The following is a 23,961-nucleotide window of genomic DNA, read 5'->3' as shown; positions in this document are numbered from 1 at the left end:
TTTGTACGTAACCAAACGTAAGTGCCAGTAAAAAGGGAGATAGCAACAACGTAAGAGTCAAGTGCTAAAAACATCGATGGTACCGATGCTTTGAAAACATCGATAACATCGATGTTAACATCTCCATTTCCCCACCTCTAAACCTAAGTTTTCCGCAAGGTGGCAACGGCGGGCGCAGACTAAAAAGACGTACTTTTTTCTATATAATATTTAATATTAGCCAGGAACCAGTGCAAAAAACCGAACAACGCAATGGCTGCTAGATTCGTACAGAAAATTGTAAGAGCCGTGTAGAGTTAAGAGTTCAGACCCCTCCCGTGCCGCGTTTCCCCCTAGACCGAAAATTCCACAGGACAGCAGTTGATTACGTGCTGGCCAAAAACTAAAGGCCAACTACCACTAACATTGCGATTTTGTTTCTCGCCCTGGTCCTTCACCCCGCTCCACACTGCTCCATCGATAACCACTCAACCCACCAACCAATCTACGAAACCCAAACCCATCGTCGACAACAACACATTACGCAAAACACTTGCAGCTTAATCAACTGGGTTTGATTGCTGCGCGTGATGCTCCGGCGGCGACGGCGACGCCAGCGGTGAGCCAGGTTGGTTCCTTGAGATGATCGGCAGGAGGTGTCTTGGGACTGGACTGTGGGGGAGGGGAGGAGGAGTACCCCTTTCGCCCGGCCAGGACATCAGCTGTCAGCTGTCCGTGCGGCGAAAACGAGAACAGCCTCAGAATTCGCATTCCCTTTACATAACACTTGCTCTCTCGCTCCCTCGTTGCGTGGCCGTTATTGATAACTGCGTGTGTGTGTGGGTGGGTGGGGGATGCCGAGGGGAGGCCACCACATCCACACCCCCTCCGGAACAAAAACAGTTACCGAGATTACCAGACTCCCGGCCCTATCAACGCCGTGGGAATTACTTATGCACTCTAACCTCAACATGACGAGATGTTTGGCGCGGGGGGAACTGAACTGCCGAGACTGTTGTTTGGCATGGCCACTTATGTAATCGTAACGAGACCCTCTTGATGCCCACACAGCGCAATCCCACTGCTCGCCCTGTGCCACCTATGTAACCCAGTTTCTACTTCTACTTCCAGGTCAACGCGACCCCCGCCGCCAGCCGGTCCTACTCCTCCGGCACCAAGAAGGTCACCCTGATCCCCGGCGATGGCATCGGACCCGAGATCTCCGCGGCCGTTCAGAAGATTTTCACCGCCGCCAACGTGCCCATCGAGTGGGAGGCCGTGGACGTGACCCCCGTTCGGGTGAGTGTCGTAATCCCGGCCAGATGCCGACGGCGGTTCAAATCAAAACCCAACGATTTGAGCGCCTTCGTTTTCAGTGTGAACGGCTTTTTGCCAACAGGTGGCAACTACGGCGTTTGAAGGCGCAAAATTTTAAATGCATTCTGCCTGCCAGCATCTTAGCACTCTTAATCAGTTGTTTTCATACAACTAGATTTGTTTTATAGGTCAATATGTGGTAAAAATCGAGTACCTAATCGTCAAAGCTTTTAAAAAAATGTTTTCGAGTTCACTCTTCCTAAAAATTCCTTAATTTGTCCAATTTTCAATAATGTAAATCCAGTTGTTGAGCATTCTTTTTATATGTAGACCATTTAAGCATTAGTCTGCATTATTTAACAACAAATTGAAGGCTCTAGTTTTACTCTAATAAAGCCACCTAAAATGTAGTCCTTATGGCAGACTTATTAGTATAAAATATTATAGACGAAAGAGTTAACACACAAATCAACCAACATAGATTAGTAAAATACATTTTTTGAACCCATCCGATTAGTGTTATTATCCTCATTGAGTATAACTTTCTTTGGCACTTGTCCATGTGTGTGGTACACAAAAACAGGGCGCGGACGGAAAGTTTGGCATCCCACAGGCGGCCATCGACTCGGTGAACACGAACAAGATCGGCCTAAAGGGTCCCCTGATGACGCCCGTGGGCAAGGGTCACCGCTCGCTGAACTTGGCCCTGCGCAAGGAGTTCAACCTGTACGCCAACGTGCGTCCCTGCCGCAGTCTCGAGGGCTACAAGACGCTGTACGACGACGTCGACGTGGTCACCATCCGCGAGAACACCGAGGGCGAGTACTCTGGCATCGAGCACGAGATCGTCGATGGTGTCGTCCAGAGCATCAAGCTGATCACCGAGGAGGCCTCCAAGCGCGTGGCCGAGTATGCCTTCCAGTACGCCAAGAACAACAACCGCAAGAAGGTTACCGTGGTTCACAAGGCGAACATTATGTAAGTGGGCACTACTCCTTTCCTGCCCCTCAACTTACCTTCTTCTTTGTATCCCATAGGCGCATGTCCGATGGCCTCTTCCTGCGCTGCGTCCGCGACATGGCCCAGAAGTTCCCGGAAATCCAGTTTGAGGAGAAGTATCTGGACACTGTGTGCCTGAACATGGTGCAGAACCCCGGCAAATACGACGTGCTGGTAGGTGTTGCAGAAAACCTTGTGGCCGTTAAGCCAGAGATTAACTCGAGTCTTATTCCCTTGCAGGTCATGCCCAATCTGTACGGTGATATTCTGTCTGATATGTGCGCCGGTTTGGTGGGCGGCCTCGGCCTTACGCCCTCCGGCAACATGGGCCTCAACGGTGCCCTCTTCGAGTCCGTGCACGGAACCGCCCCCGATATTGCCGGCAAGGACCTGGCCAATCCCACTGCCCTGCTGCTGTCGGCGGTGATGATGCTGCGCCACATGGAGCTCAACACACACGCCGATAAGATTGAGCGTGCCGCCTTCGAGACCATCAAGGAGGGCAAGTACCTCACCGGCGATCTCGGCGGCCGTGCCAAGTGCTCCGAGTTCACGAACGAGATCTGCGCCAAGCTGTAGACGACGGATCTATGATCGCCCGCATAAAACTGATGCAGGTATCGCCAACAACAACAAGAAGAACATCAAGCGATACAAACAGAGCAGAGAATACCGCCAGGAATATTGTGCAGCGGAAAGATGATGCAGTATGAACAACAGCAATTAAACACTCGCCCCAAACCAAAAATATATAGCAGCAACAGCAAAACAGAACCACAGCAACAACAACAGCAAAAAAACACTCACTAAACTTTGCCGAAAGTTTCTTACGTTTACCCATTTTTTTTTAATTTTTCCAAAAAGTTAGCCTCGTCCCGCAAAACCTTCGAAAATTTAAAAAAAAAGTTAGAACACTACCTTAAGTATTTTTATGTTCGAATACCTAGGTATATTATTAAAATTACATAGGCCAAACTTGCAAGCGTTAAAATTCGTTAAATTGCCAATTTTACTTGCGGTAGTAAAGTATTTTTGTCGCCATCCAGCCAAAACCCTGAGTTATTATTGTTTATATAATTCGTATGCAAAGCGATAATCTTAATTATTTATTGATTATTAATTTTCTAATTTGTTTAGCCCTTGAATTAGGTGAGATCCCTGCGCAGGCAGCCGACCCACTTATAGAAAGCAGCAATTTTGTCAAATTTGAGGCAAAACGTGTGAAATAGAAGCCAGACTAGTTGAAAGTTGAAAGTTGAGTGTAAACGGTTACAATAATTTTATTCTAAACAGAACACAAATAAAACTTATTCAAACCAAGAGAGAAATACACAAATGCTATGAAATTGAAAGCAATTGTTATTAATAATTAAGCGAATTGTAATGCAAAATCATCATGCAATTGTTAAAACTCAATAAAGGAAACCAAACTAAATACAGAAATCGCATTTTATTTGTAATTCACAAAATTCGCAAAATATATTTTCAGAATCGACAGTTTTTGAAAAATGTTTTCGATTGAACTACCCATGGATTTCATGGTCTATGCTCTACGATTTTTACAAGGTTTATGTTATTCATTTTACACTTTCAATCGACAATGAAAGTAAAATATTATTTTTCGGTACATTTCTTTATTTCTATTTGGTTGTATTTTCCAAAAATAATCAGTATATTCTTAGATTCGTTTGTTTGAAATGCACACATGCTTATTGGAGAACCAAATATGCTAAAAAATATAGGGATATCCTTTTTTAAAGCCAAAAAAAAACATTTTTGTAATAAATTATTTTCAAAATGCTAATACATTTTAAAACCTGTCAATTAAATAAGTCACTGGTATGAATTAAAGTTAAGCTTTGTCTTGACGCTTGCTCGAGGTTTGTTAAATATGATCCGTTGCAATAAAAAAAATATATCTTTGTTGCACATGTTGCGGTTTATTCTTCCGGGCTCTCTCTTTACATCATCTGTTAGCCTAGAGACTGACATATCTTACACACATTGGTATAGTCATTTATGGTCATTAAATATAAATGTGCTCCTGCTTCCTGCTCCTGTGTACCCTACATATTGTACTATATGCTGTTTTGCATACTCTCTGTGACATACATGTGTCGTAAGTTATTCCTTTGGTGCCGGGCATCGATCCTCTCTCTGTTCTCTTCTACTATATCATATTCTGTTCTTTTCTGTTCCGTTCCGTGGCTTCTTGCACCACTATTCGCATCTATCCGATAGGTATTTTCTATCCTACATTTGCAATGCTTGGGATAGTTGGAGTCAAAGATCTAACTTAGGTGAATTAAGCAACTAAATATCTACACTGCCATTTAGCGCAATGTCATCGTTCGTTTTCCGTGTCAATTTAACTAACGAAGGAGTCACACAGACTGCTCCGCTCAAAAAAAAATTAAAATGCATAAGCTGCATCTTCTAATCCTAACAAAAAGTTTCTTAACCGTACGAAAATAGAAGCAAGTTTATTTGCTCATGGACTGTGTGCTCCGCCTACTGGAAAGGAGCGAATTGCAGCATGTCGGTGACGGGGGCACCCATCCGCGAGGCAATGGCCGGATTGGTCACCGTGATGGGCAGCTCCAGTGAGGTTGGCACACCGCTGCCGTTCGTCACGCCAATCACGGCCAGGCTATCCTCCAGGTTTCCCTCCAGCGGCGAGACGCGGCGCAGCTGCATGCCGCTCGGGTTCTCCAGCGTGGACATGATCGGCGTCTGGTCGAGCAGCGCGTTCGTCTCGTTGGTGCGCGCCGTTATCGGCGGCGTCAGGTGCACGGTCTGCGGGGCCATGGCGTGCGAAATAAACACTACACTGCCCGGCTCATCGTTGCCGACATGCAGGAGACTGGCGCCGGTGCGGGTGTCGATGTGGAGCAGGCCAACGCCAGCGTTGGCCGCGTTCACGAAGTCCGAGTCGTCGTCGACCACCTGACTGCCGGCCAGCGCCTGGGAGAGCAGATCCGTGACGGGCACAGGCATGCCGGCCGATGGCCCATCTGCATCGTCGTCGTCCAGGGTCACCAGCTGCAGGTCGCGCTCCTGCAAGTACACCTCCGCCGCCTGCAGGATGTCGCGAGCCTGAAGCACGGCTCTTATCCCGCTGGCGCCTGCCACATTGGTGCCACCGGACCCCGTCTCGGTGACGCTCACCTCGATGCACGAGTCCGGCTGCTCGGCAATGCTGAACAGCATCGAGGGATCCAGATCCAGGCGGTGACCGTTGACGTTCAGCTGCAGCACATTGGACTGCAGCTGTTCATCGTGCAGGGACAGCTCCTCCGCCTCGTTGACATAGCTGCCGGCAGCCAGGGCACTTCCCTCGGCCACCTGGCTGAGTGGCGTCATAATGCCCATCGTGTCCACCGGCTCCACATCGTTATCCGCCTCACTGAGCAGCATTTGCGGCGACAGCTGAGGCCGCGGCGACAGCTGATCCTCCTGGTCGAGGTCCGCCTCATTCTCCGTTTCCGAGGGCTCCACCACCTGGGCCACCGCCTCGCCGCCGAGAAAGTCAATGTCCGCAAAGACGGCGGACAGCGGATGGCCGTCGGCCAGGCGCGGCGGTTCCAGCAGTGCCTCCCGCGGCACCGGCACCAGGTGGTTCTTCTCGTTGTCCAGGTACAGGGCCACGTTGTTCAGCGGCGTGAAATTGTTGTTGTTCAGCGAGCAGAGCATGAACGTGTGGCTGTAGCCCGGGATCGGTCGAGTCATCACCGCGCAGATGCGTCCAGCGCACAGCTGAGGCGGCTGAAAAGAGCAAGTGGAAGAAAGTGTTATAAGAAAGTTTACGGATCTATAAGGTTACTTATGTAAGATGGTGATATGTGAACTCATTTTATCTTAGAATTAATCCACTTACGTTCTCGGGACATTCCTGATCATCCTTGGTCTCGCACGACGACTCCTCGGCGACGTCACTGCGGGATCCGCTCTCCACGTGGTCACTGGTGGCGTTTCTCGAGCGGCGTCGCGGTCTTCGTTGCCCGCCGGCCTGCGGCAGCATCTCCGGCGGAGTTAGGACCGTGGGCGGCGACGTCGGCGAGGAGCGGAGGCGCTGCTGCTCGCGCAGATCCACCAGTTGCTGGTGGGCCTTGGCCACATCCGCGTCGCTAAGAGTCCGGGCGCAGCTGAGATGTCGGGAGGGCTTGCTCGGGCCGGAGGCGACTGGAGTCGGGAGCAGTGGAGTGACCTGCGGGTGGCTGGCGTGGCGACGTGAGGACGGGAATAATGAGGCGGGCAGGACTAGCTCGACGGCTGCCAGCTGCTCATCCAAGGACAGATCGCTGCTATCCATTGGCCCCTCCAGCTGGAGCTGCTCCTCGTCCTCGCCCAATTCCTCCTCTGCGGTCGCCAATGGCAATTCCTCTTCCGAACTAATCCTTTTCTCTCCCACGCCCAGCTCCAGTTGATCCTCCTCGGAGTTTGGCGACGGAGCGGGCTCCGCTGCTTCCACATCTGCTTCCACCTCTCCCTCCACCTCTGCTTCGATATCTGCTTCCATCTCTGCCTCCTGTGCGTCCTCTTCCTCCTCTTCGGGCGACGGCATGGGCCGGCTCCAGCGCGCGCGCGCCTGGCGACACTTCTCCGCACTCCGTCCGCTGACCAAGTCGGCCTCGTACTGGCGCAACAGCTCCTGCTCGCGCTTCTTGAGCAGCACCTCGCGGGCCTGCGGCAGGAAGCGCACCAGCTCGGGAGAATGGCGAGCCGGAGACCAGTTGGCCAGGTCACTCTCCACTTCGGGCTCCGGCTGTGGTTCCGACTTCTGATCCTGATCCAGATCCTGCTCTAGTTCTTGCTCCGGTTCCTTCTCCTGTTCTAGCTCCAGCTCCTGCTCAAGTTCTTGCTCAAGTTCTTGCTCCTTCTCCTGCTGTTCCTCTTCTGCCGGCTGCTCTACTGGTCCGGCGTCATCTTCAGGCGTTGCCTCTTCATCGTGGCTCTCCTCCTCCTCCTCCTCCTCCTGATCCTCTTGCTCATCGTTCTTTTCCGAATGCTTCGTCGTGTCCTGCGACTGCTCGTCGTCCTCATCGGGCAGCCGACTGCCATTGCTGTCGGAGGACTGGAGGCTGCCAAAGGGCTCGTACAAATTTGGCAGCCGAATGTCCTCCAGGATGAGCACGCCGCCCCGCTGCACCGGCTGGGTAGCGTCCACAATGGCCGCGTGTATCATGCCGGCGCCCGAGGCGGATCGCTGCAGCTCGCGTGCCTCCTCCGCCGAGATGACCGCGATGTTCGAGGCTATCGAGCAGCTGTTGCTGGAGCTCGGCTCCGGGGACAGCGTGCCGATGCCGTGCGAGTCCGAGCTTGAGCTGGCGCTGGACATGTGGTTGCTGTTGCTGTGGCTGCTGCTGTTGCTGCTCCCACTGCTATTGCTGCTCCCGCTGCCGCTGCTGTTGTTGCTCAGCTCCTCGTGGGCAGGCAAGGGAGAAGGCAGGGGCGACGGCGAGGGAGTCTGCTGCCGGATGTTGGCCTTCGGGCGCTGTGGCGGGCGACGGGAGGATTCAGTCTTGGGTTTGTTGCGCCGCTTCTTTCTGCTTCGGCTCAGGCTGCCCATTGCACCCTCGCTGCTGTTCGTGTTGCTGTTGTGGGCGCTGCTCCTCCGGCTATTGGCGCCGTTGAAGAGCAGCTGGGTGACGCAGTTCGTCTCTTGGAGAGGGCTGTGAATGGTGGGGGCGGACACCTCCTCATCGCCGGCAATCAGCGAGGCCGGCAGCAAATCCTCCTCCTGAGCTCCTGCCAGGACGGTGGACTTGTTGCGCGACTTGAAGATGCGCTTTTGACGCTCCTTGATGGGCAGGCTCATGTTATCGCCTTCAGCTCCTTCCTCGGGCACTGCTTCCTCGGCCGCCACTGCATCCAAGAGCTCTGGCTCCCGCTCCTGATCCACAGCTGATTCAGGCTCGGCATGCGCCTCAATTTCGACGGCTGCGATTGTCGGTTCCTGGACATCATCGAAGCCCTTGAAGATACCTTCGTGGGTGGTCTTGTCCTGGGGTTCCTGCCCAGCCACGGGCTCTTTCGTGCGAACCTCATCTTCCCTAGCTGGAACGTCCTCTTCGCAATGGGCCTTGCCGTTGGCATCGATGCGATTGGCATTGGTGTTGGTCCGACGCCTGTAGCTTAGGCCATTCTGGCCATCTGGCCAATCCGGCTCTTGCTGCAGATCATCCTCCTCCTCGAAGTCAAAGCAAGACGGGATGTTGCTGACCGCCTTGGTCGAGGATGTGGCCTTATCATTGCCATTTCCATTGGGCTGCGTGTGAGGACCCCTGCCGCGCTGCCTCGGCTCGTCCTCGACAAACACCACGCTGCCGTTGGAGCTGGCGTCGCTGTCCTGGATGACAATCGGCTCGTCGACCTCCGGCTCATCGGCCTCCGGCAGGCTGTCCACGTGGAACTCCTGCACAACCACGTCGCGCCGATCCTTCTTTGGTATATTGCGTATGCGCTTCTTGGCAGCAACGCCGTCAGTCTTCTCCTGCTCCTCCCCCTCCTCTTCCTCCGCTTGCTGATTTGCTGCTGCTGCTGCTGCTGGCGGAGGTTCCACCACCTTGCTGCCATCGCCATCAACCTGCGGCTGCGGCGGTTCCTCCAGCGACTCGTCCGTCTCGTCGTCGCCCCACTCGGCCATCAGGCTAAGCTGCAGCTGCTTGGAGGCGTCGATGCTGCTCTGCGGATGCGGGAGATTCTCTGGCGGCTGCACAATGTCAGCCTCTGAAACCGGCTCGGAGGATGGGGTGGATGGCGGATCAGACAGAACAGGCAGAACCGTCACTTTATCCTTTTCCTTCCTTCCGTCACCTACCGCCCGCTTGGCCGGTGGTGGGGATGAAAGGAGCCTCGGCGGAGAGAAATGCGTATCAGATATGGGCGCCCTATTCCTGGAGAACGTTCGCTTGCGCCGCCCTACTGCGCTCCGCGGTCTCTTCTCGGCGCTCGTTGGCGTTGTGGTGAGCGTCTTGCGCAGGGGATTGCCCCGCCTGGTCGTGGGGGTCACTTCTTGGTCACTCGCCGTGGTGGCGGCGGCCATCGTGCATCGCCTTCCACCGCCACGACGCGAAGGCGTGGTCAGCATCGGTGGTGGCAGGAGGAGCTCCGGCGAGTCGGCGCCTCGCTGACGCCGACTCATGGAACGGGTCAGTCGGCGTTGCTTGGACGGCGGCGACTCGGGGGCGGGCATGGTGGCTCGCAGTTGGTTGGAGCGCTGGCTACGCGGATCCCGGGGATGCGCATTGCTGCGTCGCGGAGTGGTCTGCGCCAAGGGCACCTGCGGCGACGACGAGTTGGAGGTGCTTGTTGAGATGGAGGCGGAGGGGGAGGCGAAGACCGAGGCCGAGGTCGAGGAGCTGTCCTCGCCGGGGCGCACCACACTCTCGATGCTGGCCAGCGTCTGCTTGGCAATGCTCTTAACCATCTTCTGCTCCTCGTTCGTCAGCGGGGCGTCCACCACGATGGACACGTGACGCGAGTGGCAGCGCACAGAGCTCCTGTGGAAGGAGGAGCTGTTGGTGGTGTGGGCTCGTCGCGCGGCCCGCGTCTTTCGTGGGGGATAGTTGCCTGTTGCCGAGCTGGTGGCAGTGCTGGTGGTGCTGTTGCTGCTGAAGCTGCTCGACGACTCCAGGTGGGCTCGGCGATGGATGAGCAGAACGCTCATGCTGTTGGTGCGGAAGGTGCACATGTTGCACTCGTAGCCGGCCTCGTCGAAGGCACGATCGCGGGGCGGTGGCGCCGTGCCGCCGCCTCCGATGTCCATGATGCGAAACGTGGGCGCCTGCTGGTGGAGTATGGTATACGATATTAGCAAAGGCTTCGGTGGCGATGCCGAGCTACTTACTCGACCCGCTGGCGAAGGCACTCCGCTGCTGCTGCGGGCACTGCTGTTGTGCACGCTGCCGCAGCCGCTGCTGCTGCTGCTGCTCGAGAGGAAGGCCTTGATGAGGCTGTCTGGCCGGGGGGCGGGTCCGCCGATGCAGTTTTCGTCCCATTTTTCCCTTCCGCTTACGGTTCCTTCGAGGACCTGGTGACGGCGATAACGCGACTCTGCGATCGCCACATCGTCACTGAACTTGTCGCCCATGTGCATTCCATCGGCCTTTTCTGTAAAAGGAAACGGAAATGGATTGTCATGATCACAGCACATAGTCAAGATGCTCAGAGGTTAGCTCCTAACTAGTAACTGTACCGAAAGGGTTTTCATCTATATTAGAAAGAGCTTTCTTTTTTCCACCCTTTCCTTTTCTCATACGTTAAAAAAAATCGTTATGGATGAATCAGAGTAATGACCTAGTAATGATTCTTTAAGCAATTCCATATTTGAATGAATCAAAATACCGACTAAAACTTAGTTCCTTTAAGTTGTGTACCCTGGTAAAGCAGAGGTACCCATTATAATATGGTTATTTAACTATTTTACTTGCTTTCATTTTTTTTCTACATACTATATTTAAATCTCTTGTTGATGTGATTTGGCATATTATTTTGTTAAGTAAAAAGTAAAGGTAAACCCAACTTCAAGTCTACCTTCAATTAAGGATAGTAGTGCCACTAAATATATACTTACTGGTGCCGCGTTTGATGAACTCCTCCTTGTGAGCGCATTGAAAGGGATAAATCAGTTTTGACGATCTGACTTGCTCGCTGTGCACGAATTGGTAATTGCAGGAGGGATTAGAATCTTCGTATCAATAGGAAAGAGAAGAGAATGGAACTTACAAGGTCTTCTCATTGAAGAACGCCACAACTGCGAATGGCGGGCGGTTGGAGTTGACGAACCGAAAGTCCTGCGACAGGGTCACTTCGCCGGGCCACCAGATCTCGGTGTTGTGGATCTTGACCCAGACCACGTCGCCATCGCTGTAGGGCGACTGCTCCGGCTCCTCGTTGCGGAAGCGGGGCATTCTGCCGAGTCGGGAGGTGTCCTGGATCTTCGTTGTCTCTGGGTTTGTTCGTGGGCTCGGTGCGATAGATGTGATCCTAGCGGACAAGGGCGAGGAGACATTCCAATACTCCTCCCGGCAGCTGAAAGCCAGCGAAGGTAAAATGAGTATGTGCTCGAAAGACTTTCCTCGAAAAGAAAAATGGCACGCCAAAACTTTGACAGCTGTCAAAAGGCTACATATATGTACCATCTGACTATCGAATAGGATGGAAATCATCCTTATGGCAAAAATCTGATTGTTTAGAGTGCCCGATTTCGATTAACTACAAAGCTGTGCCAATATTTGCCGGCTTGAATCAAATTTAAAATATTGTATAGAAAACCCAAATTTCGACTTGTATGGAATCAATAAAAGGTATCGTCTAAAGCCGGCGTAGCTACCCGCTTTAGAGAACCTTAGATTAATTTTATATCTTATATATATACTAAATTCCAAATTATGAGTACCTTATATTTCTTTCCTTCATTGCAGTTTTAATTATATATTCCTAAATACACCTGATACACGGTAATGAAACAATTTGCGTTTTGCGTGGGTTCTTTTGATAAATCGTTATTTATTGTTGATTAGGACTGATAGCATTAGTAGTTACAATATTTATTCCACACGAACATACATTTTCGAGCAAACATATACATAGGATATAAAAGTGCGAATGGAATCCGTGAATTTATCCTCTTGTTTAGCTGCAAAATTAGCTCAAAACTACTGGTAAAAAATGGAAATCGAAGCAGATAAAAACACATTTCGGGAATTTGGATACTACAGTAGTGATGGAACAGGTTTCTCAACACATGGAGGAGATGCCCACCGCCTGCGTGTGTGGCTAGGGTAACTAATCACATCCAATTAAGCATCGTACATACATATATGTAAATCTAGGTATTTAAGTCTGAATGTATATTTTGTTTTTTGTTTTTTTTTTTTATCAATGTAGATGTTCTAAAACATTTGTAAAATATTTAATCGTTCATTAAAGTACATAATAAAACAGCGCAATGGATCAATCACAATTTCATATGCAGTCCTCCGATGCCACATTAAGTAGAAGTGCCACCACATCCTAGCAGAAGGAGCAGGAGCAGTTGTCATTGCTACTCTGGCATGACATGACCATGTCCGTATCTTTGTCCGTCTCCGTTGGGCTTCTCGGTATGGGATTGGGGGGGGAAGAATTGGGATGCGGGATCTGGGATCTGGGATCTGGGATTAAGAGGGGGTGTTGTCTAGTGTCTTTGGGGCAGCCGTAGCCGTTCCAGCAGCCGTGCTTAGATTGTCTTGGATTTCGGAGGTGGATGTGGGTGCTCGGGACGCAGGCGACGCCGTCATTGGTGCGCCTGGATATCGACGCGCCCGCCATTGCCGTTCGTGGCCGTCGCCACATCGTCGCCCACAATGAGCACCTTGCCGACGCCATCGGGTGCCACCAGCTCGCCGCTGAGTCCGTCCAGTCCCGGTTCGCTTACATCGCCGGGTATCTTCGGCTTCGGACGGTGCGTGTCCACCGCATCGATGGGCAACTTGATGTGCTCCACCTTGCAGCCGTAGGCCACCGGCGTTAGCTTGATGACCGTGTGCAGCGGGACATACAGGTAGGGCAGCTCGTCGGCGGACTTGTCCAGGAAGTAGGCAAAGAGGCAGCGCAGCACCGCCTGGTGCGACACGACCAGCACATTGCCCTGTCGCTCCAGCTCCATGATGACCGGCTCCAGTCGGGCCACCAAATCCTCGTAGCTCTCGCCGCGCGGATAGCGATAGGCGAACTTGTTCACATCGCGCGCCTTGAACTCCTCGGGGAACTTCTCCTTGATCTGCTCGTACGTCATCTCCTCGCAGTGGCCGGCATCGATCTCGTTGAGTGCCTTCCAGCGCTCCTGCGGGGCCTTCACATCGGCCACCGTCTGGATGGCTCGCTTCATCCACGACGTCCACACGCGCAGTCCGTCGATCTGCTGCTGGGCAATGAACGTCGACAGGGCATTCGCATACTGATGCCCGCGGGTGCTCAGATTCGAGTCGCCGCCAATCAGGCCGCTCAGATTGTACTCGCTCTCGCCGTGGCGCGTCAGGTAGATGGTGCGCGGCGTTATGTGAATGTTCATCAGGTAGTAGACGATGCGCGACTCCACGTGGCCCTCGTTGTTGTAGACGACCACCTTCTTGCCGGCATTGTAGACCTTCATGAAGCTGAGATGGGCTTCGGTGACCTCGTCGATGGGCTGATAGCGCTCCTCGTAGTGCTCGATGCGCTGCAGGAAGTCCCGCACCACCAGCTCGGTGTTCATATTAAGGTAATCCGGCGAGCTGACCTTGACCTCCAGAATGTTCTGCTCAATGATCTGCGGATCGTCGCAGATCGACTCGACGAAGAAGAGGCGAAAGCCGTGCTGCTTCACCACAATGTCGTGTATCAGCTGTCGGCGGTCGCGCGTCGAATTGGTGGCATCGAAGACGGCGATGCTGCCCTGGCCGCTCAGCAGCCACTCGCAGGAGTCGTGGAGCGCCTGATTGGCGCACCGGTTGCGGATGGCCATCGCCTCCTCGTTGTCGGCGCGAAAGAACTCGTGTGACTTGTAGGCGGTGGTCGCATGCCGCCTGTACTCGCCCAGATTGAATACACGCGTTGCGATCCCGATCCAGTTGAGGTAGCGCGCCAGCTTCTTGGAGATGAAGGTCTTGCCGCGCGCCGGCAGGCCCACCATGGCGATCACATGCGGTGTGGTGCAATCGGCGATGGTGCGTTCGCCGCGGATGGGGAAGGGCTTGGTCATTACCGTTTCCGAGGTGGGCGGGAGCAGCTTGCGCAGCTCCTCGGACATCACCGACGGGCAGACGTGCAGCTCATTCTCGATGGCCAGATCGGCCGTCTTCTTCAGCTGATTCAGCGAGGTGGTGCGCACGCGTAGAGACGGCGAGGTGTTGTACGGCATGTCCATGATGCTGGTGGCGGTCACGGATCGGGCTAGCTGCTTGGCAACGGCGGATGCGCTTGGGGATGCACTCGAGTTGGATGATGAGGATGTGGACGAGGCGGAGGAGGAGGAGGCGGATGCGGAGGCGCTGGAGTAGGCACAGTTGCAGCAGGTGCACAAGTCGTCTGTGTAGGGCGAAGATGTGGAGCGGGGTGGTAGTGGTGGTGGTGGCTGTGGGCGGGGCGGGAGCAGGAGGTTGGGTGTCCTTTTGGTGATCGAGGGCGGGGGTAATGTTCCTACTTGATCCTCCTCGTCGTAGTCGTCGTCGATGGAACTGCTGTAGCTGCCTGAAATTTGATTAGACTCCTTGCTTGGCGAGGATGGGGCTCCTCGTTCTGCTTCATCCACTTCTTCCTGGCGCTTTTGGGGCTGCTGATCAGCTGTTCCCGCTTCTGCTGTTGTTGTTGCTGCTGTAGCTGCTGTTTGTTGTTGTTGTGGCGTGGCGAAACATGAAATTAGTGGAGTATTTTAACATAAAAGTGCTGTTGTACTGGGTTTAATTGGCGTATGGTGAATGATTTTCTATGCCTGATGCGGGATGAGGATAAATCCAGGAGCATTACTCAAAGATATCGTGTATTTTTGTGTGTGCTTTTCGGAATTCGGTGGGTTAAAGCCAAAAGGATGCACTTATATCGAAAACTGTTCTGATGTACCTTCAAAATAACACACCAAAATGTATTATGGATAGATACAAATTATGGATGTGCACATGTATGTGTGTTTTGGTGGCTGGCTAATATTTGACTTATTTGCACTTGACGATCGAAGACGAATGAAAGTGAAACTGACAATGAGGTTGAGTCTGAGATTGAGAGCAAAAACCTCACACAAAACGAGCGTGCTGCGTGGGCGACGCTCTTTTTCACTCTTTTCCAAGCGTGAGAGAGCCGAATGGAGAGCGCAGTTTTGGATTAGCACAAATAATAAACGAAAAAGACGAAGCACACATCAAAAACAAAACGAAACGAAACGAAACTAGTGAAAACAGCTGACGACTCTAGGCGTCGAATCCAATCGAATCGACTACTCCTCACACCGTTTGCTATCGATAGTTTGGCGGTGCAGTTCGATGGTGGCAGGGTTGCCAGCTCTGCTGATTATGGCGGGACTACCTGGAATTATGGCCAAACTCCCGGTTATTTTTCGGTAGTATCTGCGATCTGATGATCTACATACAACAAAAACAGCGAACTGAGGAAAACATTACACAACAGACACGCGAACCAGACATGGAATTCAAATGTGCTCGTTAACAAGTGGAATATTTATGGGTCTACTTGTCGGCGTATCGAATATTTGTATTTCTATATGGGTCCCGATTCCGATCCGCTGCTGATTATTGCTCCCGGCTATCAACTACTATATTATGTCAGACATTACGGCCGAACCCATGGACACTTCCAAGCTAAATCGACTCACATACCAAGGGATTTGCGACGGAAATTTACCACTGCTAAAGTAAAAATGATAAAGACAGGGCGGAAAATACCGCCTTTATCGCCCAACCAGAAAACCAAACACAACTCAACCACAAAACCCCACAAACAGGCGGTCTTTGGGGATAGGCATGGAAAGCAAAACACCGAGGATGATGATCTTAGCCCCATATCTGTATCTCCCAAAAATCTCACAGCTACCGGTCCTCAACACGATCGCACAACATGATCGCACAGCAATGAGCGCAATAATAGCAATATCAAAGTTTATACCTGGTTGGTAAAATAATATCGTAGAAAAACTTAAGGGAAGGTGTTCAAATGTTAGGAAGATATTGGGCGTAAATAATCTGTGTGTGGAGAGGCACATTAACCATATGGTTTATTTTTATTTTTTAGAAAGCAATTGTTTTTAGCCACATTTGTTTATATTTGGCCAATGGCTGGTTCAACGTTTGATAGCGCCGAATTGGCCAAGACCGATGGAACACAAACAAAAAAACAAGTATAACAGAACCCTCACTGGCAATGGATGTAAGTTTAGTATAGCTGGCTGGGACTCAATCCAAAATAGCAATAAGGAACTGGACGACCTGATTAGCGTTTATGAGATGGGCAGTAATTAGTGAGTGATATAGTTTATGGCACCATATTTAGGGAATGGGAATGGGAATTATTACCTGGATTGGATCGACAAACGACCTGAATCCGTCGAGGAACCGGAGCCGAGCGAATCGAAAAGGTGAAGCAGACACTGCGCTGAACGCTCAGACACTGAAAAACTATTGCCGATTTCTGAGAACTGGAACTGAGAATCGAGAACTGAGCACTGAGCACTTAAAACTGAAAACACCGAGCGTCGGCAGGCAGAGCTACGACGTCGTCGCTAATAGGTAATAGCTAAAGGCTAGAGTAGAAGCATGAAATGTAGATGTAACGACGACGACGATTGGGCTCCAATTCAGAAAAAAGAAGTGAGTCGATCATTTGCCTAACTGCGCAGCTACAGTAAAGCTTCTATGGGTGGACACCTCTCTAAGCCGAGCTCGTTTCTGACAATAAATCTCTTTAAAATACAAGGAATTCTTGTACACTTTTTTTTACATCCAATTAAATTTCAGTCAAAACATGTAACATCTTAAAGATATACCCATAAGAACCTACACTAACATTTCAGAAAATTCATATCTTAATACTTTAGTATTGTCTAACTGGTTCATGTTATGGCAGTTTGACTGTATCTGAGAATTAGCAGTGACAAATACGAATATATGGGCTGTTGCAGTTACAACAGAAATACACAAACGTTAAATTGTTTGCGGTTCCTGGCGGAATTGACATTGCCGAACGGGCATTTAAGGTTCACCTCATAAGTCTCTTACCACTTAACTCGTACCTCACGTGTTTTTGTCCACAAGGCTCAGTGCAATTGAGCTCTACATACACTGTACTCTATGCACTGCCGGTCCTCCGATTGGGCAAATAGATCGCTCAGATGTGCGTCATAAGCTTATGGAGGCAAGGCAATCGATCCGATCTACAACGAACCTATTCCCGTCCCCCCGAGAGCTGCTTTCCAAACTGGTCCATATGGCCAGGCAAGTCCAAGGTCGAGAGCAGCAAAGCAAAAACAAATAGGCTGCTTAGGTGATCACGCATTTGGGACGTGCACCTCTAGGTGCAGCTGGATCGGGCATCCGCAATCTGCACTGCACTCTCTTATCAACGATGGCAAGCCGAATCTTAAGACCTGTTCCCGCTCTTAATTCCGATCAACTTGACGGATTCAACCAAATTAAGCTCAACTTATTGGCTAAAACTAACTATTAATCTATAAACCTTTTGATATATTCTTAACCTTTCTTAGATTTGAATTCTTTACCGACAACAAATAGCCGAAACGTTGAATTCTGTCTGTCAAAATCTTAGTCCAAAGGTTCTAAAAATTATTTATTTGGAAATTCGAGCTATTCGATTTTATTTTTATTTTTATTATCTTCCCTATACTATATCAACATTTAAACAGTTAAAAATACACAGAGATTAATCTCATTCATATAGGTACATTCTTTTCAAGACACATATTTAAAAATAAATATGTTGCAGTCCACTCGATCTGCAACGACAGATAACCTATTCTTTTAATCACAAACAAAATTAAACAAGTACACATAAATGATTTAGGTATATCTATAATATCATAATGTATATAAAAACAATATTAATCTGATAAAATATCAAAGGAAATGTGATTGTAATCGGGGTTTGCCAAAATTGTTTGCGTACTATTCGGTTATCAAAAAGATATACAACTTGTTATTATCTATTTCAACTGCTTGTATGAAATTGATACTACGCAGTTTTGTTAGCATTTATGTAAAACGAATACTCTTTGTGCTAATAAAAGATACAGTTTGTGATAATTGAAACCCCCATCTTAATTATATTCTTAATCGCCATGTATGCCGCATTAAACTCCAATTCGATCAACTTCGTCATAAGCTGATTCATCGGTCTGAGCGGCGACGTAATCGAGGATTTCAGCAGTGCAATAATTGGCAAATGCGACCATGCGGACATGAGGTACAATCTCCCACCGACTTGCTGATAATCTATCGGCCGTCGCACTATCAGAATTGCCGAAAATAATACCAACAACACCATTGCTACAACAGCAACGAGTGTAATTATCGTTGTGACATGAAAGTCCGGCCGGACAGGGCCTGATAAGACTGAAACAATGGCACAGTGCAAAAAGGAACGATGGAACAAATTAAATAGAGAAGAGCGCAGAGTCCATCTGGAAATAATGGCAATGTTTATAGTCGCCTTATCACTTATCACTGCACCGAAGCCATAGATCACTGTCAGCATATCCAGGCAGCGAACTGCCCTCCTCCTCCTCTGCGAAAACAACATTTATCGCTACTCCAGGTGCGAAATCACGATGCATGGCATGTGTTCATGTGAGGTGCGAGTGATGACGATGACGACGGCGATGCTGCTGCGTGGGTGGATGCTAAATTTGGTACGCTAAACGGCCAACTGCAAAACTTTCCACCTCACTGGCAAAAAGAAATCACTGTTGCTACTCAGTTCCCAGCCGTGAGTCACGTTGAGTCTCTCCAGCCCCTTTTATGGAGCTGTTTTTACAACTCTTTAGTGTGGTATCTGTTTTGTTGCGTACCACATTGAAATCAACAGGTTTAGAAGTGCACTCTTCATAAAGAGCTAATCGATTATTCCTAGTATTTGAGTAAAAGTTCTATCCTAATCCCCATACCTTGTAATAAAAAAGTTACGTATCCCACCCAGCATCTCTGTGAGTCTTTAAACCAATAAGTTTGTTTGCAGAATGTGCTGACTAGGTAAATATTTTCTATAGCTTTGTAGAAGTAAGCTGTCTGGTTGCCATGGCTATTTTATTATAGTATTTAACTGCGAGATTTTATTACTAACAGACAGTGCAAGGTATACTCTGTTGTCGATAAAGAATACTTAAATGCTTTTATTTTGGCATTCATTGTCATTAATTGCTAGTCGGAGATGTTTACTTTTAAGTTTAAATTTATAAATTCCATTTCGGTACAGCGAGCAAGCAGTGCATCGGAATACAAAAAAGTAATGCCTATAGATAGAAATTTGACTTGTTTGTAAAAGGGTTACAAGGGCGCAACCCCCTAAATACCGATCAAACCACCTGACATGGGTTCTAATTGCGTTTCGCGAATCGCTCCAATGAGACTCGTGACCACCTTGCTTTTGTGTCTACTTTAATAGGGTGGTAAAAAAAAGTCGCAGTTGTATTGAATCGTAGGTTGTGGTTAAGATCTAAGCTATTTTAATGCAAATTAGACAAAAAACAACATACAAACTATTTAAAATGATCTGATATTGTGTCGAACCATTATCATTCTATAAAATTTGTATTCTATTGGTATTGGTACACCCTGGTACGTAGGGTTTACTTTTCATCACCGAAGGCACCGACAGATAAGCCCCCCAACTTTCGATTTCAATGCCATGTGATGCGCTGGGCTCAAAAGGGATTAAGCTTTAAGCACCCAAGCTTTGGCCCCACCCCGTAAGGCTGGAAATCTGGAAATCGCCTATATTCTTGGACTCCACAGAGGAAGTATTACCCGGAATTCGAAGCTGAGGTGGCAGAAAACGATACCCTAGACAGCTTTAGACGTAAGCAGTGCCGATCTAGCAAGTGCTAACCGCTGGGCCCAAACAAACGGAATTATAAATAACGACGGACCCTCGCGGCCTTGAGCGAAAGGGGGTGGGGATAGGGTGGCTTGTGCAAAATTGACGGTCAGGTGATACGGATACCAAGTGAAAAACTGACCAAATCTCTCGCCTCACAGCGCCTTCCTAAGCTATTTTTCCGGTTCCCCAACGAAAAATGAAAAAACAAATTATAGAAAATGAAGGCGACGTGCTGCACATATGTACATATGTACAGCAGCAAAAAGCTAGAAAACTACTAGTCGTAACAACAATGCGCCGAAAGGCGGAAAGGAAATTCACAAAAATACTAAAATAGCAGGCAAAAATATTCGTTGGGGCATTTGAAAATGAAAACAAAATGTTTTCTGTTCAACTCAGGTCTCGGTGGGGATGATGAGATGATAGGATGATGGGATGCCGATTGCTGATGTGATGACGATGACGATGGGAGAGAATAGCGACGCATAAACAAACGACGTAAATGGCAATGCTGTGTAATCGCACGTTTCCAAGAGAGAGTGGGCAGCGATTATCATTATCGGAAGATTAAGACTAGGGGGTACTGGTACTGGTGCTCCCCAGTCTTTCAGTGCACCATAACTGTGTTAATGAGCCAAAAATAATTGCTAATCAAGCGTTTACAACCAGGTCAGCACAATTGAAGGCAGAGAAAGAGCAGCAACCAAGTGCAACGTGGGTGAAATGGAGGGTCAGAACCACTGCGGATCTGCACTATACGTACACATGGGATCCATGGCCAAATCCGGATCAGTGGCCGTGGGGTTCTGGGTCTGGGTTGGGACCTGGATCTGGATCTGGCTCAGGGGTTTGTAGCCGGCGTAGAGCGCCGTCGACTGAGCCATCGCCCCGGAATGCAAGCAGTCCTGCTGCGCAGAAAGCAAGCAGTGCGCGCCCGCCTGATCTTCTCTTCTGGGGGAAATAGAGTTTCGGATTCGATTTCTGGCGACAACAGAAAATCACGCGATTTGTTTTTGTAAAAACCACAAACAAACAGAACAAAAATCACAGATCGCTTTTGGTAGAACGCTAATTTCTTCGTACGCAAATCGCAAATAACAGAGAGCAGAGCAAAAAAAAACACGAATTTTATTTTGATTTGATATTGACTCGGAACTCGGGAACTCGGGGCACGGCACAAACAACACCACAAGAAACGAAAGTACAAAGAGATTTCGCCGAACCGCCAGCCGCCGTTCAGTTCAGTTCCGCACACGTCGCTTGACAAAATCGAAATGAGCAAAAAGCGCAATAGCGGAGCGAGTCAAGTGCTTGTGCTTGGAGCCCCCAGTCCCCAGACCCCATTCCCCAGACCCCAGACCTGCGAAAACGAAACGAAACGGCACGCGAACGATACGATCCGATACGATTCGATCGCCGAGCGAAGAGCAAAAAGCGGGTGTACTACGGTACGGCATGTGTACCATCTTTGCAGGGATTACGAAAGGCAGCGGTAAATAGCGCAACAGCTGCGACCAAAACAACAGCGCCCTGAAACATCCCACAAGCGAACCCTTAGACTATTATAAAGATTTTTGAAATACTTCTATATATATAAGGATTAGTACCCTCCTGGTATCCTAAATAAAAGTGTAACTGTAGAGTTCAAAATGTGTTGCCTACTTAAAAGCATTAAAAGTTATACAAAAAAATTCCTTCAGAATACGGTTTCTGGATTTCGGGGAACATTTTAGATTCAGTGATCTTTTTAAAGTGCTTTTTCATTGGTACTTTTATTTGCACACAGTTATCATGCATCAGCTCTGAGCACACTATTTTTTAGTCATCAAAAGCATAGGGGAATTCCCTCCTGTGGCTAAGCCTTTTGAACGTTTCCTCTTGTTAGGTTTAAAAATCCATGATTCAATAAGAATCAGTTCTAAACTTTTGATTGTAATCAAGATACATCTAAAAAAATATTCTTGAATCTATTCTAAACTTTTGATTTTATTCAAGACACATCTAAAAACATATTCTTTAATATTTTCAAGTCTTTCTAAAATCTTACAAATTTAATCTTTTGTATGTGCAACTGAAAGCCCTCGGCGGGCTCCCTCGCTTGCTAAATAGCACGATTTGTAACATGGTTTTAATCTTAATATGCGTGTCGTTACACGATAAACTTTTATTGCATTCCCGTCTCTCATATATATACATGCTTATGTACCTTTTGAAACTGTTGACGATTACTACGATGGGTGTAGAACTCTTGAAACAAAAATTCCAGTTATGGCTTGCTGAGTTAAACTATAACTTGTATGATTCAATAACTTGTATAGTTTTAGGCTTCTATTAATATGCGAACGGGTATATGGTTTTTCCCAATAGGGTCAATTTAAAAATAAAATAGATTAGAAAGAGAAAAATCCTATGGTTTTTTTTTTGACAGTTAAATTTTTTGTGGTCAGAAAAAGATGTAAATGTGCTAACGATAATTGGATAGGAAAGCCTGAAATCGATAATTTCTAAGTATCGCATAGCGAATGGGCGATAACGGAAAGCAGAAACATCTGAACGAACGAACGAGGGGCACAAAACAAGGGGCGAAAAAGCTTCCACGGCAGCAACAACACTGCACAGAATGCAACACTGTAAAAGCTGCGCACCAGAGCAATGGCGGCCTCTGTCGCGGTGTGCGTGCGTTTGTGTCTGTGTGCGTGTGAGCGAGCGGGACACCGGGCAGCGGGAGAGAGCGAGCGAGATGGCAAAACCACAAAGAGAATCTTACAGTGAACACGAGAAAAATCACAAAACAATTGCGTAAATGCTCCCTCATCTCATTCACCAACAGCTATGTACAAAAAAACATGCAGCTTGAAATACAAAATGAAAATAGTTTACCGTTTAAAAGTCGAAGCACACGCAGCGATAACCGAGTTTGGTGGAAGAGAAACCGAAACCGATAACAATAAATGCACCCGATGAATACAGAAGGCGAAGTGGAATGGAAGCAGAGCAAGACTAAAAACAAAAATAAAGAGAGCCGCATTGGTGTTGGTGGGTCGCTGTGCGCATGTGCGTTGTGTTTTGGTGTTAGCGGGCGTACGTTCGTGGGTGAGAATGAGAATGTGTCATGAAAAGCACCGAAAGGAGGTATTCAAAATGCAACTCACCTTCGCTTCGGCGCCTCTTAAATGTATCCAAGTAGCTTACACTTTTTAAAACACACACGTCGTATCACTGCCACTTCACACACTCCCGGTTAACTTCGAGCTGGACCTAAGCGGATGGCCGTTACTGTGCTGTTAGCAGCTAACAACGCTGTAAGCGCCGACGTCAGCGTTGCGTGTGTGTGTACTTACATAAATACACATGCAGGAAAATCGCGGAACTCTTAGCTTAGCTATGTAGCTTAACTTTCCAGGCGAGAACTTACCGCTTTGCCAATGCAGCGACTGGAAGTCATCGCTGCTGCAGCTGCTGCCCAATGTTGTTATTGTTGTCCTTAGTGTTTTTGTTGCAGTTCCTGTTTCTCTCTCTGTTCCTTCGGCCGCTATCTCGCTCGCACTCAACAACAAAACGCAGCGCGCTCAGCACACGCACACACACACGAAATTACTGATTTAAATACACACACACACACACACACTCACTGCCGCACACAGTGGGGCAATGAGAAAACGTATCCGATTATTATATATACATATGTATATCTAAATATACTTTTGATTTTTATGAGCGCGCTCAGCTACAATTGCATTGGAAGCACCAACACACACGCACACACGGGGGATGCACTCGGTCGGGAGTCTCCTCTCCTCCCCCTTTTCATCATCCCCTCGCGAATCCAAGTGGAAAACGAAAACGAAACGAAAACGAACCAAAAAAAAGAGGCACGGAAAACCCGAAAGCACAGGCGGAGCGAGGCAACTCAACGTTTCGATGACGCCCGACGAATCTTGGCCAAAATCTCACCAATAGGGAGCAGTAGACACTGATTTGCCAAACGAACGATCGAAATTGATCGGATTATATGTAACAACAAACACAAAAAATACCCGCAGCGAAGTTGCAGACAAATTGCTAGTGCTGGCCGCCAAATCGATG

The 23,961-nt window shown here is 48.9% G+C and overlaps 2 protein-coding genes across 9 annotated transcripts; one reads left to right on the top strand and one right to left on the bottom strand.

Annotated features, from left to right (window-relative positions):
• The first annotated feature begins 125 nt into the window (after positions 1–125).
• LOC119556074 (probable isocitrate dehydrogenase [NAD] subunit alpha, mitochondrial) lies at positions 126–3,730 on the top strand. Of its 2 annotated transcripts, XM_037867896.1 has the most exons (6): positions 197–279; positions 539–607; positions 1,111–1,278; positions 1,880–2,274; positions 2,334–2,469; positions 2,536–3,730. In XM_037867896.1, the coding sequence occupies exons 1-6, from the start codon at positions 253–255 to the stop codon at positions 2,872–2,874; spliced, it is 1,134 nt and encodes a 377-aa protein (XP_037723824.1). In that variant the 5' UTR covers positions 197–252; the 3' UTR covers positions 2,875–3,730. The 2 variants fall into 2 exon arrangements, with proteins under 2 accessions (XP_037723825.1, XP_037723824.1); XM_037867897.1 differs by lacking the exon at positions 539–607 and having other exon boundaries at positions 126–279.
• Positions 3,731–23,961, bottom strand: LOC119556072 (6-phosphofructo-2-kinase/fructose-2,6-bisphosphatase 1-like). 7 transcript variants are annotated; one of them, XM_037867889.1, is made up of 6 exons: positions 23,291–23,961; positions 11,023–11,328; positions 10,871–10,947; positions 10,145–10,407; positions 6,173–10,084; positions 3,731–6,060 (listed from the first exon to the last, which is right to left on the bottom strand). In XM_037867889.1, exons 2-6 carry the CDS (start codon positions 11,205–11,207, stop codon positions 4,807–4,809), a joined length of 5,691 nt encoding a protein of 1,896 aa, XP_037723817.1. In that variant the 5' UTR covers positions 11,208–11,328; positions 23,291–23,961; the 3' UTR covers positions 3,731–4,806. The 7 variants fall into 7 exon arrangements, with proteins under 7 accessions (XP_037723817.1, XP_037723818.1, XP_037723816.1 ...); XM_037867890.1 differs by lacking the exon at positions 23,291–23,961 and adding an exon at positions 20,639–20,656; XM_037867888.1 differs by lacking the exon at positions 23,291–23,961 and having other exon boundaries at positions 6,173–10,081.

The sequence above is a fragment of the Drosophila subpulchrella genome, chromosome X (genome assembly GCF_014743375.2).
Source record: "Drosophila subpulchrella strain 33 F10 #4 breed RU33 chromosome X, RU_Dsub_v1.1 Primary Assembly, whole genome shotgun sequence".
Lineage (NCBI taxonomy): Eukaryota > Metazoa > Arthropoda > Insecta > Diptera > Drosophilidae > Drosophila > Drosophila subpulchrella.
Note: the sequence above shows the minus strand (reverse complement) of the source record. Positions and strands in the feature narration are given on the sequence as shown.

Coding starts and splice junctions, on each gene's coding strand:
- LOC119556074 (XM_037867896.1), top strand. CDS start 253: ATGGCTGCTAGATTCGTACAGAAAATT. Junction 1,279..1,879: donor TGGACGTGACCCCCGTTCGG/GTGAGTGTCGTA, acceptor ACACAAAAACAG/GGCGCGGACGGAAAGTTTGG. Junction 2,470..2,535: donor CCGGCAAATACGACGTGCTG/GTAGGTGTTGCA, acceptor ATTCCCTTGCAG/GTCATGCCCAATCTGTACGG.
- LOC119556072 (XM_037867889.1), bottom strand. CDS start 11,207: ATGCCCCGCTTCCGCAACGAGGAGCCGGAGCAGTCGCCCTACAGCGAT. Junction 10,085..10,144: donor TGCCTTCGCCAGCGGGTCGA/GTAAGTAGCTCG, acceptor ATACTCCACCAG/CAGGCGCCCACGTTTCGCAT. Junction 6,061..6,172: donor ATCAGGAATGTCCCGAGAAC/GTAAGTGGATTA, acceptor TGCTCTTTTCAG/CCGCCTCAGCTGTGCGCTGG.